We start from the raw sequence: 16547 nt of genomic DNA, 5'->3' as shown, positions 1-16547 counted from the left end.
AATTCAAAATTAAAATTAAAATTAAATTAAAAATTAAAATTAACATTTAAATTTAAATTTAAACTTAAATTAAAATATTAATTTAAATAAAATACAATATTAATTTAATTAAAATTAAGATAAAGTTTTGTTCAAATATTACATGTTTTTCCAACAGAAGTGAATATGAAATTCTAGGCATTTACAGAGCTTATGACCTTTAATCAGTTGGGTTAAGTAGTTCGATTCAAATATCAAAGTGGATCAAGATTTCAGGGCCGTATCAAAATGTTAAGTAAATATATTACAGGCTACCGACGCGACGAAGAGACTTTACATTTTCTTTGTAATTTTTATTTATATACATAAAAAAAAAAAAAACAATATTCAAAAGATAATGTTGTCTAATCGCGGCCCTGGACGCTAGTAAACGCTATGTTTATCGGTATATGTCAAGACGGTATAAAGTGAAATCGATATATAAATAAGAAAATGTGTTTTTTATGTGTATGAAAATTTAAAGTATCTTCTTTGGTAACCTGTAATTAAACGTGCTTCGAAAAAAAGTATTCATATTATACTCGTATATCGCACGCAGAAAAGTTAATTTAACTTTGTAGATAAAATGGAAGACAAATGTTTACTTTCTATTGTAAATCAGGCTCAGGGCTGATATTCCAAACGCAGTTAAAGAGCAGTATAGCGCGATTTTACGCACTAAATACCCGCTATAGCGCGCTGTAAATGCGTCCGGAATACCAGCCCAGGTCTTTAATTTCCGCCTTTATTTATTTAAATCTTAAAGTAGGGCACACATATCATACATATTGTTATGTGGGTTCTAATAATAACATTGCAAATATATTTAATTTATAAATTGTTTATCACATATGTCTTGACCATTATTTTTAATTTTGATATGTTTTTTTCTTCATAAATATTTTTTTCCATTTCGTAATACTTTTTAATTGCTTTAAATAAAATTGAATTTTGTGACTTTGCCTTTTTCCTAAATGGAAGTCTAATTTTGTTCTTTTCTCTAGTATTGCGATCGTGTTCATGCTGGTTCCGATCAATTTTTTTCCAAAATTCTGTTTTTTTATTAGAGTTTATAATTTTATGAAAAAATATCATTGTATTGTAAAATATTCCACAGCTCTATCGTTAAAAAATATCCAATATTGAGAAAATGAATATTCTTCTCTAAATTCGAGTAAGTGATTTGTACTATTTATTCATTGATAGCTTATAAAGTCTCATACTACAATGCAAACGTCAAGCGTGTTAAAGCGTGTGTATGTGTATGTGTAAAGATACATGTATACATAATTTGAATGAAAAAAGGAGGCGGCAATAATCATAAATACATAAAACAATTATATGTACGTACCAATTGACAGTGCCAAAATCCAGGTCCTCCCACAAGCGAAAAAGTGAACTCCTCTGAACTTGGAACGTCAGAACAAATAACACGGAAATATTTTCATTGCCAGAGAAGCCTACATACACTCGGAACAATGCAGTTACTAGGCTTCTGGTAATTTTCCTAATCGTTCCATCGAGGAAACACTGAACCGAAGCTGGGAAAACACCAATAAACAAAGGATCATAGAAACTTCGCTTCTCGGTCATCTATTTCTTGTATTTTGTTATTTACTGAGGTTGAGATACAAAAAAATTATCATGTTTGTTTAAATGAATCACCATCGCTATGGTTCCCTTTCCGCATCTAATGGTACATAGGGCGCTGTATTAATACTCCGAACACATCACATCTTGATCATTTTTGTTACACGAAGGTAAGATGATCAGCATTACGCTTCAATTGCCAGTCCTGGGACTACGAAATATTCCAGAGTGAAAAAAAACTTTTTCATGTCAACCATGTCGGGATTCGAACCTGAGACCGCATGCGATGCGAATATACGAACGAGAGAGTAATCGACAGTATCTCGAGTATGGTCAAACGTTCGTAGACATGGCTTGAAATCATTAAGTTTGAAATCTATTGCAAAAATGAGGGAAAACATTTTGGATCCACGGGCTATATAAATCCCTAGGGATCTATAAGTCTAGACTTCTATATTCCCTCACTGTAATGGGCATACTCGAGATATTGTTAATTCAACAAGCTTGTGTAAAGGGAAGTATGAAAGCGGATAAGTGGTTTTAGACGTTTCCTAGCAGGTAAAATAGTTCAGGCAGATGAATCTCAGATACATAATCAGAGTTTTAGCTCATTTTCTTCACACGGTTCAATAGATGAAAGAGTTAAGTGCATGCGAATGTTTAAAATAATATTGGTTAAGTCAATTTTTGTAGCGGTTGTCTCGATCATTTTATTTTCGGGTCATTCCCAAATGATCTTTAACCCTACGGTAAAATCAGTTTTTCAACATTATTTGTTTACATATAGTTTTTTAATATCACTCACTCGATTGAAAGCAATCGCAACAGAGAGTGAAAATATTTTTGAGGTGGATATATGGAAGTCTAGGCACACCCGTCATCGGCTAGTCCAAGCGGCCACAGCTCACCCTGTGACATTCACCATTCTGCCGATTTCCAAAGACTCGATGATGAAAAGATCGAGAAAACAGCTAAAAATCTGTTTTCAACAATATTATTACAAGTACTATTATAAATTTCGTTTAATTTCTGATATCAATAAAAAATATCAACTGAGTTCGTTACTTCTAGGAATAACTTGCGCGGAACCATAATGAACCGGAAAAGTGGCGCGGCTTTGGTCGTGCGACACGTTCTCGCAATAATAACTCGGATTAAGTTTACGATTAAATAACTTCTTTATTTATCGCCATCTGATAAAGGATGTTTCGTGTGTTCAAGAAGAATCCCGTTACACAAAGGATATTTTTAGTTAATGTGTCTGCTCTGTTACATAAGTTCGACGAACCGAGGTGAGCGTCGCGTCGCGTCGTTGGGTTAGTGTAAGAGTAACGCGTAGGATGTTGCCAAGGATCAGACGCCATGTTTTCTTAACACGGAACGCACCATTTATGGGAGGACTTAAGTCCCTCGATACAGTGAGAAATATTCCAACAAATGTATATGTCTCATTGCAGTAGTGGTTTTTTTCTCACTGGCTATTTCCGCGTCAAGATTAATCGTCCTGATCACATCCCACGCTGATTCGATACGATTACAATTGTTTTATTATTACACTACTATATAAATAAATACGTATTTAAAAAAAAAACAAGGCCATACCTAAAATTTGTAAAAATAAAACAAAAAAAATGAATACGAAGCAGTAGCGAACATTTATTTTCTCAGATTCAACAAATATTAGGTGCATATATATATGTAGCTATGTATATATATATATAACTATTATGTGGCTTGATTTGTTTATATATTTTTAATGGGTTTCAGTTTTATTTACTTGTTTGTTTATTTGTTTTTCAACAATATTTTGAGTTTGCCTAAATTTTCGTAGACAAGGACTGAATTCAACCCCTTAGGGAGCTGTTAATATTAATATATTACAAAAGGCTTGGAGAACATTTTGAGGAAGGGAATATATAAGTCTAGGCATCCACAGAGCTTATGACCTGTCATTGGCTGGTTTAAGCGACCACTTTATACACTGTGTAACATTAACCATTCTGCGTATATTTGAACATCTGTATTTCTTAGACTCTTCCATTTGTTGACGTTTGTGTAGTTAAAGAGCTGAAACCTTTATTGTTGCAGGTGTTCATTTGATTTAATTTTTTCACCTACATACTACACCCGCAACAATAAAGGCATAAAAAAAACATGCTTCAGGTCGTAGGTTCGATTCCTGGATGGGTGAACGTGAAGTATTGATTTTGAAGGTGGTATTACCCCACACTGTAATGTTTTATAGTTCCTGGACTGGCAACTGAAGCGTAAGGACTTATCTTTGTACCTGATCAAGATACGCCGCAAGTAAAGTATCATATCAGTGCTCTATGCACCACTGGGTGCGCATAGGGAAATCATAAGCATCGACTTATCACAAAATTCTTACAGATGCAATTCTGTAACTGACCAGCGTAAAATATGTTATTATGTTAAATAATTAATTTAAAAATTGCCGACAGAATTTTTAGGGAAATAATAAAATTTGACGTTTGGTTATTTTAAAATAACCGAGATTCGTTTTTTAATTTTGAATCTTTAAAAAACAATAATCAGTTGTTTAAAACTCATTATGTTTAAGTGTGAGTTTGGATTTTTTTTCCGCATGAATTTTTTTTTCCATGTTACGTTTTTAATTGCTTTAAGCTTGTATAAAATTGAATTTTGTGACTTAGCTTTTATCCTAGATGGGATGAGTCTGATTTTTACCCTTTTTCTGGAGTTGTGAACATGTCCATGTTGGCTTGGATAATTTTTTTATCATTTAGGTATCCTATATCATCTGTATGTTTTTACTTATGAAATAATACTATAATTTTACTTAGATAATACTCACCTTCGCTAAGAATTATAATGCAACATTACATTATGAAAATATTTTATATAATTAAAAAAAGTTAGTTTACAAACATTTATAAGTAAATCATTGATTTTGAGAAAGCTTTTGATTCTGTATAGATATGGGCAGTAATGTAAGGTTTAGATAATTGTAGAGTGGATCACAGGTACTCAGAACTCCCAAAAAACATATATAATAATGCCACCTCTATTGTACAGCTCCATGAACCGAGCGGAAAGTTCCGCATAAGAAGAGGAGTAAGACAGGGTAATACAATATTCCCCAAATTATTTACACTAGCTCTGGAAGATATCTTCAAAACCTTTGACTGGATCAACAAGGGTATTAAATCATTGGCAATCTCAGATTCGCGGATGATATAGTCCTATTTGCTAAAGATGAGAAAGAACTCGAAAACGTGATAAACGAAGTTAATACAGCATCCCTGAAAATAGGCTTAAAAATGAATGCTTCAAAAACTAAAGAAATGAGTGATGCCAACCAATCATGTAACATCTTAGTAAATGGACAAATCATTGAAAAGATTGATAGTTATATATACTTAGAACACGAAAATAAGGCGAGGTTTAACACGGGATGCCTTTGGTAAGCTCTCATATATCCTAAAATCTCCAAAGTATTCACATTACTTAAAGAAGAAACTTTTTGATGCTTGTGTTCTCCCTGTATTGACATATTTTTACACAAATTATCAGTGACCCAGAGAGCCATGGAAAGGAGAATGCTGGGTATTTCGTTGAGAGACAGAAATACCAATACATGGATTAGAGCGAGAACAAAGGTCACCGATGTGGTCCATAGGGCTACCAACCAGAAATGGAGCTGGGCTGGTCATATAGAGAATCACAGACTCTAGATGGACCAAAAAAGTCCTGGAATGGCGACCCAGAACGGGTAGAAGAAGTGTCGGCAGGCCTCAGACAAGGTGGTCTGATGACATAAGACGAGTTGCAGGAAGTGGTTGGATGCAGTTGGCTCAGAATAGGGAAATATGGAGACTGAAGGGGGAGGCCTATGTAAACCATTGAACAAGAGACGGCTGATGATGATGATGATGATAAGTAAATAGTAAAATACAAATATTTTTTATTAAAAGTACATTTAAAAATATATTTGAAGATCGTATCCATCTCTGTTCGCACTTCCCATCTTTCAAAGAACAACGTGACAAAAAAACTTGACCTATTAGCTCCAAGTGTATCGATGTAATATTTTGTAATCACTGTAAAAATAAAATAGCATAGATAAAAAAGTAGTTCAGTATACCTTGAAAAAAAAGCTTGCGAAGCTTTGAAATCGGTCGGTAGAAAAAAAATGTGGTGAAAAACAAAGACTTTTTTATATTTATTTTATTAGTAAAAATAGTTTTAAAAATACGTGTATTACTAGTTGTTCAGGAAGTTTATTTTTTAATTTGCCAACAGAAACATATAAATTCACTGTAATCCGGATAATCGGGTTAACTGTTTTTTCAGTTAAAGAAACTAATTGTTTAACAGTCACTCAATCCGACAAATCGAACAGTTTAATCTTATTATGACAGGAGTTTTTTTATGATTTGGATCAGTGAATTCCTTCGTATTTCGAATGTAGTTCATTTTGATTTTATGTCGTCTGAATTATTGAGACAACTAAGACAGCTTGTACATTTTAACTCGAGTAAAAACAGAATTTTAGATACATTTCTGTCGCTCGGGGCTTTGAACCGATTTACGATAAGGACGGAGAAGCAGAATTCATTCAAGCGAGAGAATAACACTTTTTATTATTACTTGGTTACAATTATTGTAAATTTAATTATTTCAATGACTTTAGTAGTATGCGCATTAAAACTTACGTCAATATGTGTCTTTTAATAATCAAAAAAAAAAAAAGGCGTAACTACTTACTTCATCAAAAAAAAAAATATATATTATTCCGAAATTATGTAGGTATCAACTACTAAAAATTCAAACTATTTAAAAAAAAGTTGTTTAAAAATAAAATATGTGAAAATTTATACCAATTTTTTATTTATTTAGTTATATACATATTGTTTTAAGTTGTAACCCTCTCTTTTGTGTTATTCTTGTCTGTATGTTATTTTTTTGTTTATCTTGTAATTTATGTACATTTATATACGACATATTATTTTTGGTAGCAGTATGTTATTTCGTTGTAATTTTAAAATATGCCATGTAACTTAACTAGGCTAGTGGTGGCCAAACGCGACGCATTGAACGATCACGGGTGGCGCATTGCATTCTTGTGGCCATCATTTTAAAATAGCAGCTATGACGTAAATGAATTAATTGAATTCCGTGATTGGGGTATTCATTTTCCTCTCATAAACGAAGCAGTTCCTATCCTATCTTTATTTTACAACCCTAAACGTGAACGTAATAAGGTAAAAAAAAATCGAGTTGTATGGCGCATCTGACCTTGTATGTGAAAAAATTAGCGCATGGTATACAAAATGCTGGCCACCACTGTTCTAGGCCGATATTATCATGTTTTGATTGAAAGCCTCAATAATGACAATAAGCTGAATAAGCTGGCCACCACTGTTCTAGGCCGATATTAACAAGTTTTGATTGAAAGCCTCAATAATGACAATAAGCTGAATAAGCTGGCCACCACTGTTCTAGGCCGATATTAACAAGATTTGATTGAAAGCCTCAATAATGACAATAAGCTGAATAAGCTGGCCTCCACTGTTCTAGGCCGATATTAACAAGTTTTGATTGAAACCCTCAATAATGACAATAAGCTGAATAAGCTGGCCACCACTGTTCTAGGCCGATATTATTATAAGTTTTGATTGAAAGCCTTAAAAATGACAATAAGCTGAATAAAAAAATGATAACTTGTCAGATTGAAACGCAAAACAAAATGTTTTGAAAAATACCTTTGCCTAGTAAATATTATGATAAATTATATCCAATCACATTTATGTAGGGCGGGGGGAGAATTTACAATATTTTATGTTTAATTTAAAATGCGCAAAAACCACCAGAAGGACGAACAAAATCGATTGAAATAGATTAATTAATTACCACCTGTTGTTTTAATATTCATTAATATCCCTCTTGCGTAAAACATGAAATAAAAAATCAATATTTTGTATAATCTAATAAATAATCCAAATATTATTAAACGAAATAACCTTAAAGTAATAACTAACCTATGGCTAATAGAGAAATAGAGTCGCCCATATGGAGAAGAAACATGAAATGATTATTCTCCGCGAAGTTAGCTACAGATTACAGCAATACAACGGGCCGTAGGTACTAGGGTCGAGAATTGTGAGCGCAAACCGAAACCGTCCGTTAAACGACACGTTTGTTGTTAAACCAAGAGCCAAATAAAAAAAATGGAACCAAAGTTCTATGCAATAGAGCTTAAGGGCTTCTCTATAGTCCTTAAAATATAGCTCGATTAGAATGAGCTGTCATTGTCACGGCTGTGTCAAACTAATTTCATTAGTGATGGGAAATTACTGATCACTGATGAATCGATTTTATCAGTTTTTTCATGCAATCATGAAACTCTGTTTCCGAAAATTGATACGAGTATAAAAACGCAAAAACAAGCCTATTATAGTATGTTTAACACAATTATTCACCAACAAATAAGACATTTATCCTTTTTTCATGAACAACAATTATATGAATTATTTTTTTATTCGATCAATTTACATTGATCAATTTGTCCCATCTCTAACGTTTTTGCAAAATGATGTAACCTTGTAAGAACGTCGTTAATAATTAGGTTTGTTTTAGTTTTTTTTGTTTTAAAGCTGATTTTATATATTTATGTTGATTTACGTGTGAAGCATTGGATTAAAAAAAAAATGAACACGCCAGATACGAATGATTCTTCGTGTGTCAATATAAATAACTACTCAGACGTCACTACCAAGTTATGTCGTCACTTTTTCTGACAAACGTCATTCTAATCAAGCTACATTTTAAGGACTATAGTAGATTGAACGTAGTTATACAAAAAGCAGCCAGCCATATAAAAGAGTAACTGAGATAAAAGCAATTTTGTGAAATGTGTAAATTTTCGAAATGTTTTGACTTTAACAAATGATAAACAATGAATACACAAGTTTTTTTTTCATATTACACAGTCTTGTTTGTTAAAAATTCTTATCTTATTATGACCAGTTTTAATAATTTTTAAATAAAAATAAGATTTTTCTAGTGATGTGGGTGTTTTCTGCAAATTAAGAAATGCTTTTTTTTGTAATCGACACCAAGTTCAGAAGGTGATTAATACAGTTTTTTGTCCGAAAGCGGTTTAGCTGTTTTTAGCAGAACATAGAATTGACCTTAATGCTCCCAATTACATCAATATCTCATTTTTCAAAACTGTGGACTGGCTGTTTTCTGCATAACTACGTTCAATTATTACTCTTAGGTAATAACGTATTATTTCGAAGTCATTAACATTTTAGCGACATCTTCTTTTTTCAGTGTGAGCGACAAAATATACAAACTAGTAAATGTACAGTAAGAATAATCGAAGTCACAGGCCCTGTTAATAGAAATAAATTTAAACGTATCTCAATAGATGGCGCTCGAAAGCTTTTAGAGGTTTTTCCATTTACTTTTCACAATTTTTTTTTTATTCTTATTCTTCCAAGTAGGGCTCAGTGCCATAATATTATAAGCTTCCGAGGTCATTGCGACCTATGAAGATCTATTGTGACGGTTTTCACACTATCAAGCATTAAAAATAGTAGAAATCGACTAAGTTTTTGTTAAAATATAATTTCTTATACGTGATGCCATCCTCGCCAGAATTATAATATTTTCAGATTGATAAACAATATTCTGTAGGTAATAAAAATAGTTGACGTTTTCTATTCAAGTAACTAAATGACTTAAAAATTCCTTTATTTCTCTTTCTAATAATTTTCACATTTTAAATCGTTATTATGTTTAACAGTAGATATTGAATACATATATTTTATATCATGTAAACCGTTAATTATTTTCTCATTAAAAACAACAACTAGTAAATGTAAATTCAGATAAAATGGCTTACAGCGCTTTCATGGTGCATTATATTGAATTATTTAAGATTTCCCGGCAGAAAGGTAAAAAAAATATACTGTCTTCACTTAGTAAATTAATAAACAGATAGACACATTCTTAAAAGAAAATAAAAAAATACTAAAATTAAAAATAAATGCTCACTAAACTTTTTAATAATATAAAAATAAATTGCCCACGCTCAGACGCTGAAGTCTTTGTGGGCATTTTTTCCAATTTATAATGCATTTTTCTGAAGTGTATTTTTGCAATTATATTTCTATGTAAATAATATATGTATGGAAAAATAAAAAAATGGAATGCGAAAATGTATCTTTGTACATTATAATAAAATGTCATCATTTAAATTTGAAAAGCGAGAGGAACTTATCGGTATTTTATATTGGTATCAGGTATAATTAGTTATGGGGAAACAAAACACCGGTAGATAGTTTAAAAATATAAAATGTAATAAATAATGAAATTAACTTAATGATACTTTCAAAACGATATCGTTTACATAAATATCTGTTATATTCCGTGGGTACAGCATAAATGTATTTATTAATAAACAGAAAAAATCAACAAATCAAAGAGTGAATGCAATGAGGCGATGAGAGAATAAAACGATAGATAAATGTGTAGATAATATTGTGTTTTGTTTTATCACTGCTGATTTAAATAATGATATTTTGGCACATAAAACCACGTAAACTCATATCCCTTCAAACCGTATTCTTCATTTTTCTCGGTTTCTTCCTTCGGAGTTTCGATATCGGATATTCTCACAGTTTTTATCTTGGGATGGAATCCGGTACTGTCTGCCACGTAACTGACTTTGGTAGCTAATCCGTTTCTGTGGTTAACATAGTACTCCCCTATTTTAACTCCGCTGGCGTATCCCTCTTCGTGATGGCTGTGAAAACCGACTGTATAGTTGAATTTGTACAGAATACCGACCATGTCGTCTTCCGTTACTCCCGCGGGTAGTCCGGGATTCTCCCCCGGCTTGAGACTCTGACCGGCTTCTACGGCTGCGGGGTTCACGGGACGCATCTGGGCGGATATAAGTATAGGGTTGAAGTTCGGCGAGCCGGCGACGTCATTCGGTGCGACAGAGTACGACGGGCTTTGCGTGGATGGGCCGGTCTGTTGATCGATAAGCTGATTCTGGTAAGCGGGATCGACTGGGCTTTGGCTTTCTGGCTGGAAATTCGATGTTAGCGGATATGATGGATTTTGAGCGAAAGAAGAATCCTGTGGATAAGCTGGATTTTGAGGATTTACCGAATTCTGCGGGTATGCTGGGTTTTGTGACAGGGGTTGATTCTGTTGGTACCGATCATTGTTTTGGTCTTGAGGATATTGAGAGTTGACTGCAGCCGCTTGGTTATTGGCCGGGGATTGTCGGGGAGGCGCTTCGAGATTTTGGGAAGGATTCAGTGGTCGATTGTAATTTGGCGGAGGGTTGGGAGGTGGGGGTCGAGTTGTGCTCGGAATACTGCAATGGGAGCATGCCCCTATCGGTAACGGCGACGGTGTGGTAAGAATCGCTGGTCGTGGTGTAGAATATGATGCGGATTGTTCGTAAGATGGTTTTACTGCTACAGAAGGAGAGGAAGGTCCGGAGACAACTGGAGAAAGAGAAGGTGACAGTGGAGGAAGCGTTGATGTGAGTACAAGTAGAGGTCGTGGAGTGACTTCGGGAGCTAGAAACAAAAAAAACAAGTGTTATTTTTTATACATGAATAATAACGAACGGTTTATAAAGATAAAAAAAAAAATTGCAGAGTAAATTCAAGAATATGGTAAGCTATTGTACAAGTATCTTTGAAATGTTCTATTATATACCATAAATGAAAAATAATGTATTTGTGATGTTTTTCTAGGTTGCTGTGCCGTGTATTATTTCTCTAGTGTTGTGTATTCATTCTCCAGGGCTGATCAGCCGAGACGGTGGACATTGTAACGTTTTCCGAAACTTCGGCAAGAAGGAAATATGATACATGGGACAACAACTCAAAAAAACATCACAAATATCTAAAACCCCATGAAAATTTACTCGCTTTTAATATATTGTGATTTGAGTTGTTAACATAATATCAAAAAGGTGATTAAAAATGCAATAAAGTAATAAAATTGTCGCTGGGAACTAATATTTTTGTAGATCTATCCACGTAATTAGCTGTATCAATGGATATTACCAATATTTTAGTATTAGAAAATTATGACCTTCTAAAGTTCCCTTCTCATTTGTCAACTTTGCGCATCGTGGGGTAGTGGGTAGCGCATTTAATTCAGGTTGCATAATTATTTACCGTAGGTCGTTATTGTATGTGGGTACCGTCTAGGATACCTCCTCAGATAAGTCCTCAGATGCAGTGTGCGGTGCGTGGTCAAGCTACACCAGTTTGGGGACCATGAAATATTGCGCCTTTTAAATAAATGTTACTTGCAGAGAATCGGACATGGGATCTTACGCATGGCGGGCAAACGTTCTAATCACGCGAATGTAGATATCATAGTGCACTAACACAGATTTGGTTTGGTATAAGCAGACTTTTCAAGTGTTTGACGATTCAATCAAGCGCTTTGCAATTCAGTAGGCCAGAAATGTTCACAAGGTATATTTTGCAATAGGTACTATAAATTGAAAACGTCGTTCTAAAAACATGAAATGTCGAAAAATTTCCAAAATGATTTTATTCGATTTTATCATTCTCTGTCTATGAGTCCATACAATCGCTTTTTCCAAGTATAAAAAAATAATCTATGGGTACTTTAAATTAGCTGTTAAAAAAACAACAATAATTGTCCATATTTATTTGTTAGAATGAACAAAAACATCCTTTAATTTAATAACATTTTGATTGTGCTTTAATTATGTAATTCAACACCGAGCACACGGGGCAGTCTTTATTTTTGTGTGGAGTTTTGTTTCGTCACACTGCTATGTTTAAGCATCCACTTTTCCTCAACTCTTTCTTCTGTTGACTATTGTGAAGTGAAAGAGCTGAAACTTTTATCAGGTGGGAAATATTGTTTTCAGGCGTTGCCTAGTAGGTGGAATGGTTCAGGCTGATGAATCTCATCTTGTTTGACAGTTCAAAAGGTGTTCGAGATAGTGCTGGATAATCGGAATTACGTTTTTCAGTGTTTACTGAATATTTTGACAAACCAAAATATGGAGAGTTCAATACTATTCAAGTTTCTGAAAAATCGCTTTTTTATTTCAGCGATTAATAATAAAAAAAAAATATGATTTGCACTGAAAACCACAAAGGTCTAAATATTGTCTAAAAATAGCAAACGTAACACTGATATTTTATTTAAAATTTAAATATACATTCAATAATAAATTATAACATTTTCAAGTTCTATACACCTTGCCGACCACATACCGCATCAAAGGACATAAGTCTCCCTGGTGGTGCCCACATACACGGAAAAATTGCTTATTGCCGAACGAGAAAAACTGCCCGAAAGAGCTCTGTATAATCCGGTAGCCTTAAAATTTTTGTGCTGAAAGAAAGTAATCCAGAAGTACATAATATGCACATCATTATATTGAGAAAAAGGGGGAAGTGAATCCTTTACTGACTGGTATTAAATTAATCAGACATAATCTATTCGCCAAAATGATTCAAATTCTTTCGAAAAGTCCTGCCTGAAGGGGAATATTTTCATTGCAATAGTGATATCATTAAAAAAAGCTATTAATAACTTTTTTATATTCAGATGAGACATTCCTGAAGTTGAGAGTAGACGGACGCCACCAATAACAGAGGAACGCTTTTTTTAAAAGTGAAAATTCATGAATCGTCGCTGGATCTTTAGATCCAATGGGGATAAGCCCATTAGAACCGGGAGTGCATCCGTCGAGCTTGTCCTATATGCTCTAGAAAGAGCCAGGAGAGGTTTTCCTTGTCAACTTAGAATAATTCAATTAAATTGAAATAATTCACCTAAAATATTTTTACTCACATCGGTGTGCCCAACAGTCAGCTGCATAGCACACAATACCTTAGAAAATGGTTGTATCATAGATCGTTGAAGTTTCAAAAGATAAACCCAAGCTGCTCTAGCTAAGCGTGCAACTTTATGGAAAGCCATCTTTCTTAAATTCACAGCTTTCCCTAGCACGAAAAAACAGACTTGTTTTAAGAATTATACTAAGGTTTGAAACTGGATTTGAAGCTCGAATAGAAGAGTCCAGGAATTTGACGGAAAGAGAAACACACCAGACCGCCTTTTAATAGTAAAATTTGAATTTTTAAGGAGCAAAACTTTATTGGTTTCGAATACCTCAATCGGCTACATTATTTGATGCATTGACTGTGTCACGCTCCAGAGATCTACGGCTATTGCCCTTAATCAAAATACATCCAGAAGTTCGAGAAAATCATCGAACAGTAGATTCTACAAAGGTGGTCCTAAAACAGAGTCTCGAAGACACCCACATAAAATCTAAATAATAAAATCATTGGCCATCCAGTTCTGTACAGTGTATTTAAAGTAAATCTATTATTTTATTTCATTAAAACACTTTAAAACACATTAAAACCACGAAAACCATAGTAAAACCGTAGTGTTCAGTTTACATACTCTCCTAAAAAATTGTCCGTTTGTGACATTTGAGGTTTTTAAAACAAGGTCTTCAATATTATCTATTTACCATAATTTACATGCGCGACAGTGGCATTGAGACACGAAGAAGGATTGCGGAAGCATAATAAAACAACCAAATAAAGCTCAGTATTTTGCGTTTTGATTCAAAAAGGATCATTATTTGTAAATGTATTATGTCACCGATTACATTAAAGCTTCGGACAAGCGGCTGACAATTGTTTATTACTCATACCGTGCTGTCGCAAATGAGTACTTAACGAAGAATTTCGCAAATATTTTGGGTTTATTGTCGATAGCGACATGTATTTATTTAATTACGTTTTACATCAAAATACATAATGATGCAGGACACGATATAATATGAACATTGAGGATTATGTGATATACGATGGACATTTTTGTACAGTTCCATTCACTATGAAGACCACGGTTCTGTGCGTGAAATAGAATCAGAACATTCGACAAGTTTTCGGACTAGGTGGCTACTGTCATTTAAAAATCCTGAAAAAATCCCAGCAAGAACTCTAAGGTCAAATGCGATTTTTCTCAAGCCTGGGTATTCCGCGTTGTAATACACCACCATTGTTCTCCAGCCTGTTCAGGTTTAACAAATATTAAAATAGAAATAAATCACGTTTGAAGAAACATTTCCCATTTCTTCCTTGAATACTCTTCTCCTCCCCTTTGAATATTTAGATACTAAATATTTTTTTTTAATGTAAGAATAATTTTGTACAAAAAGGCAAATGAAATAAGCATGGATAAAATTTCGCCTTTTAAATTCAGGTTCTTTTGCATCGCAATCCGACAGCAAGTTCTATTAAAAAAAACCTTCCCTTACAGAATTTGATTATAAATTGTTTAATAAATACTTACAAGGCCCGAGGCGTATGTTTTTCATCGATATTATCTTGAAATTTCCATTTTCATCTGTTGCATAAACAGTCACGTGATATACTCCATCTGCCGTGATGAATCCAAACTCTCCCATTATGAGTCCATTTTCATCTGAAAAAAAAACGATTGTTACAACCGTTTTATTGTAAAAATCCTCAAATGGAATAAATGACAATTTTTTTTTTCATCTATTGATATGAAAATATAAAATTGCATTAAAAGTTGTGCTCATAGAAAGGACATTCTTTAAAACACGTTGGTACCTATTTCTACATTTGTAAACCAGATGCAGCTTGTTTCATCAATTTGTTAAACTATGAAGGTGAGGTGAGTCCCGCAATTCACTTGCCAGTACAAAAACAATGAACTGTTTTACATTAAATAAGCTTCAAAATCATTATTTCCCGTCCACCATGCCAGGATCGAACCCAGGATCTCAAGAATGTTAGGCGAACACGTCGAACAACACGACGAGGTGGATTTGTCTCCACTTGATTCCTTTATTCGGGATTTTCACCTAAAATAGTCATAGGTTTTATTTCACAAACATAACTGTATTATTAAGCCAGCTGGATAAAAAAATAGGTTTAGTGAATTGTAAGGCTTTGATTCTGAATAATTTATTCCTCGCTTAGTTATATCATTGAATACCCATGTTCAGTTAAAGTTAATTAAGTGGCAGTCATCACTTGAAAATTCAAGTTTCAATTAATAATATGAATCTTGGTGATAAATTTTCTGTCATCATTTCATAGTCATTGTGAGCTGTCAGGAAATGGTTTATCATTATAGAATAATAATTATTATTATTTAATATTTCCTTTCATATTTTACAATGCCATCATCATTACCTTCGTTATCGAGCATCGGAATCGTGTTTTGTTGATTTGTTAATCATTTATCTCGGATAATATTAAAAAATGAATTGAGATTCATGGATGTTCATGGCTAATTATGCAACTAATAGGCAATTTTTATTGATTAGGATACTTTGTAAGAGATTTCAACTACTTTCCTTATTCGACGGCTCCACTGACAGCAAGTTCAAATGGCGAAATGTAAGTTTTACTTTTATTTACAGAAATTGATAAAAATACCTTTTTTCTCCCTTCTATGTTGCTGTCCTTCAATATTAAAACCGAATTCGTAAGGTCGATCTTCGTCGGTATATTTAGATTTAGCCAGAATATTTATCGGTACTACTTGAAGAAAAATGAATATAACGGCGAAAAGGTGCATCTGAAAACAGTTAGTTATTTAATATATTATGATAGATTAAATTATAATACATTTTATTTCATTTCACAAAACACTCTGTTATGGGATAAGTTGACTTTATTTTGGAGCATAAAGTTATAAACTAAACACAATAATGAATAATCTAGTTACTGACAGCAGTTTGAGGGGATGATGTACGATGGGAGAGCTTATTTACATCATGTGAGCTGGGCTTTTTTGATGCTTGCAGTTAGATGAAAAATTACTTAACTTAGTGTTATAAATGCAAAAGACTTGCGATGGTTTATTACGTC

At 33.4% G+C, this 16547-nt stretch overlaps 1 protein-coding gene across 1 annotated transcript in view; it reads right to left on the bottom strand.

The window, feature by feature from the left end:
- Positions 1 to 9936: 9936 nt before the first annotated feature.
- The window catches only part of LOC148283200 (uncharacterized), a 32366-nt gene continuing 25755 nt past the window's right edge, over positions 9937 to 16547 (bottom strand). The window contains exons 2-4 of the mRNA XM_088223876.1: positions 16113 to 16254; positions 14995 to 15126; positions 9937 to 11198 (exon numbers count right to left, since the gene is read on the bottom strand). Of these exons, the coding sequence (XP_088080002.1) occupies positions 10156 to 11198; positions 14995 to 15126; positions 16113 to 16254 (1317 nt within the window). The 3' untranslated portion in view covers positions 9937 to 10155. The remainder of the gene's footprint in view (positions 11199 to 14994; positions 15127 to 16112; positions 16255 to 16547) is intronic.

This window comes from Micrasema longulum, unplaced genomic scaffold (assembly GCF_059751315.1).
Source record: "Micrasema longulum isolate JH-2025_06_02 unplaced genomic scaffold, ASM5975131v1 h1tg000253l, whole genome shotgun sequence".
Taxonomy (NCBI): Eukaryota; Metazoa; Arthropoda; class Insecta; order Trichoptera; family Brachycentridae; genus Micrasema; species Micrasema longulum.
This window is presented reverse-complemented; position numbering and strand designations above follow the sequence as displayed.